The 2,381-nt window shown below is 46.3% G+C and overlaps 1 protein-coding gene across 1 annotated transcript; it reads left to right on the top strand.

The window, feature by feature from the left end:
• The first annotated feature begins 542 nt into the window (after positions 1 to 542).
• On the top strand, positions 543 to 1,969 carry LOC139696880 (larval cuticle protein A1A-like). Its single transcript, XM_071595763.1, has 3 exons — positions 543 to 554; positions 688 to 969; positions 1,248 to 1,969. Exons 1-3 carry the CDS (start codon positions 543 to 545, stop codon positions 1,740 to 1,742), a joined length of 789 nt encoding a protein of 262 aa, XP_071451864.1. The 3' UTR covers positions 1,743 to 1,969.
• The last annotated feature ends 412 nt before the right edge of the window (positions 1,970 to 2,381 follow it).

Raw genomic sequence — 2,381 nt, 5'->3', positions numbered from 1 at the left:
AAGACTTTATTGCCATGGATATGAACGTATACGTAATATTAGCACAACATTTGACAACATTTAAATTAAAACAATTTATACGAATTTCCATATTCAGGCAATCATCTCATAAATCTAGGAGAAAGACATAATAATTATACAAGATTATAAGCATACGTAAATATGATTATCACTAAATCATAAAAATGCTTCAAAATTGCACCTCTAAAATATTCATTGTATCTGCTAATCATAAATCAAAATATATAATTTCGTTATCTACAACATTGAAAATTGGAAACGGCCGCGAAAACAGAAATTTTACAGATTTGTTAGAATTTCCGGAGTGATTTCTAGAGGTATGTAGAAGACCTCGGAAGAAAGCAGCCCCAAAGAGAGGCCCAGTGAGAAAAAGGGCGCGGTCATAAAGAAGAATGGAGTGAGGCAGGTGGGCGGGAGGTTTTCCTGGTTGGAAAAAAACAAAGCCGAACAGGTATAAAAGGGCCAAGCGACGCCACAGACAGCATCCATCCCTGAGCTCTCCAAGAGGCAAGGAAGTCACCATGAAGGTCCTGGTGAGTTTAATGAAAAATTCACTAAAGTAGCTTCATTCCAGCAATCCGGCACGCACGCAGTTGCATGGTTAACAGTTAATTCCGACCACGAAAAAAACTTTTGATTTTAACACATGTATCTTTTTCTATCAAGGTTGTTATCTCCGCCGTGCTGGCTGTGGCCGCTGCCGGTGCCCCCATTTTGGCCTACAATTCCATCGCCCCTTACTACAGCGGCAATTACAACGGGCTCTACAACGGCCTGTGGAACGGCATCCACCCCTACTCTGCCCTCCCATACCACGGTGCCCGTTTCGCCACTCCCTACGCCTACAACACCGCTCCCTACGCCTACAACGCCGCTCCCTACGCCTACAACGCCGCTCCCTACGCCTACAACGGACTCTATGGAACATCATCCCAGTACCATGCTCAGGTGAGTTCAACACACAAAAAGGTTTACCTTTGTTTTGTGCTTCAAAATAACTGTCATTTCGCAGTCGACTCGTCGATGGCGATACCTTACCTTAATTCATAATGCATAGAACCAGAATACATTCAAAATTAATATAACCTGCAGAGAATTTAATGCATGTGCAAATTTCACCAATGTCAATAAATTTAAGTGCATATTCCGAGATGTCTATGATACCGGGCGACTCTAGCTTAAAGAAATGACATGTAATCTCTATCTAATTCTTCCCTTATTCACAGGATGAATTCGGCCAGGCCTCTTACGGTCATGCTACCTACAACCAGGCCCATTCTGCCGTCCGTGATGCCTTCGGCGGTGTCACCGGGGCTTACTCTTACGTGAATCCCGAGGGCAAGATCGTCGAAACCCACTACACCGCCGATGCCGTCAACGGATTCCGCGTGGCTTCCAACGACCTCCCAGTCGCCCCCGCCGTCCCTGCGGCTCCCGTCTACCCCGAACTCGTCGGACCCGAGCCCGTCCAGGACACCCCTGAGGTTGTCGCTGCCCGCGCCGAGCACCTCGCCGCCCACGCCGAGGCCAAGAGCCGCACCCGCCGCCAGGCCATCCTCAGCCCCTTCGCTTATGCCCACCACGGAGTTCTTCCCTACGCCCATGGAGTCCTCCCCTACACTCATGGAGTCCTCCCCTATGCCGCCCCTGCCGTTCGCCCAGCCACCCTCACCACCGTCGTCAACAACCCCGGACATGCCGTCTCTTACCGCGTCGACTAAGTCCATTGTATTATCACCGCTCGACCATCTTACTCCTCGATACATCGTGAGAAATGCCGACAACTCAACGCCGCCCAGATGACATCTCCGCGGCGGGTCAAACTGCCATCGATCTGAGAAGTCGGGATGAACTGAACGCGAGGCGGTCGTAAACTCATGGACAGTCCAAAAGGGCATTTTCCACCATACTCTATGAGTTATGACTGTGTGTGTGCTAGTGTGAATGAGTCAACCTACCCTAATACTTGTCTTCCGAACATCTCCAATTGATTTGGCCGCTCTGGCGCTAAAGTTCAATAAACAACTTTTTCAATCTATATTCAACTGGCATTTCATTCCTTTTGTTTATTACCTATTCCTTTGTTACCACCTGTGAGATGAAAAGAAACATGCACTGGTTTCACTCGTGATCAATAAAAGACCAGCGCGAAAGTAATGAAATCAGTCGATTATGAAATATATTTCTAATTGACTGGCACCTTATGAACCCTCTCACTGATTATTGTGTGTAAAGCAACGTACAATTTCAGTTGAAGTTTTTATAACTAATAATATAGGTGTCTAATGGTTCCTCCTCATGACATGACTTCAAGCTCAAATTAAAACAAATATCAAAATATTTTAACTTATATTGGTACA

Source organism: Hetaerina americana, unplaced genomic scaffold (assembly GCF_022747635.1).
Source record: "Hetaerina americana unplaced genomic scaffold, ioHetAmer1.1.p SCAF_1, whole genome shotgun sequence".
NCBI lineage: Eukaryota > Metazoa > Arthropoda > Insecta > Odonata > Calopterygidae > Hetaerina > Hetaerina americana.
The sequence above is the reverse complement of the archived record's forward strand: the minus strand, read 5'-3'. Positions and strand labels throughout refer to the sequence as shown.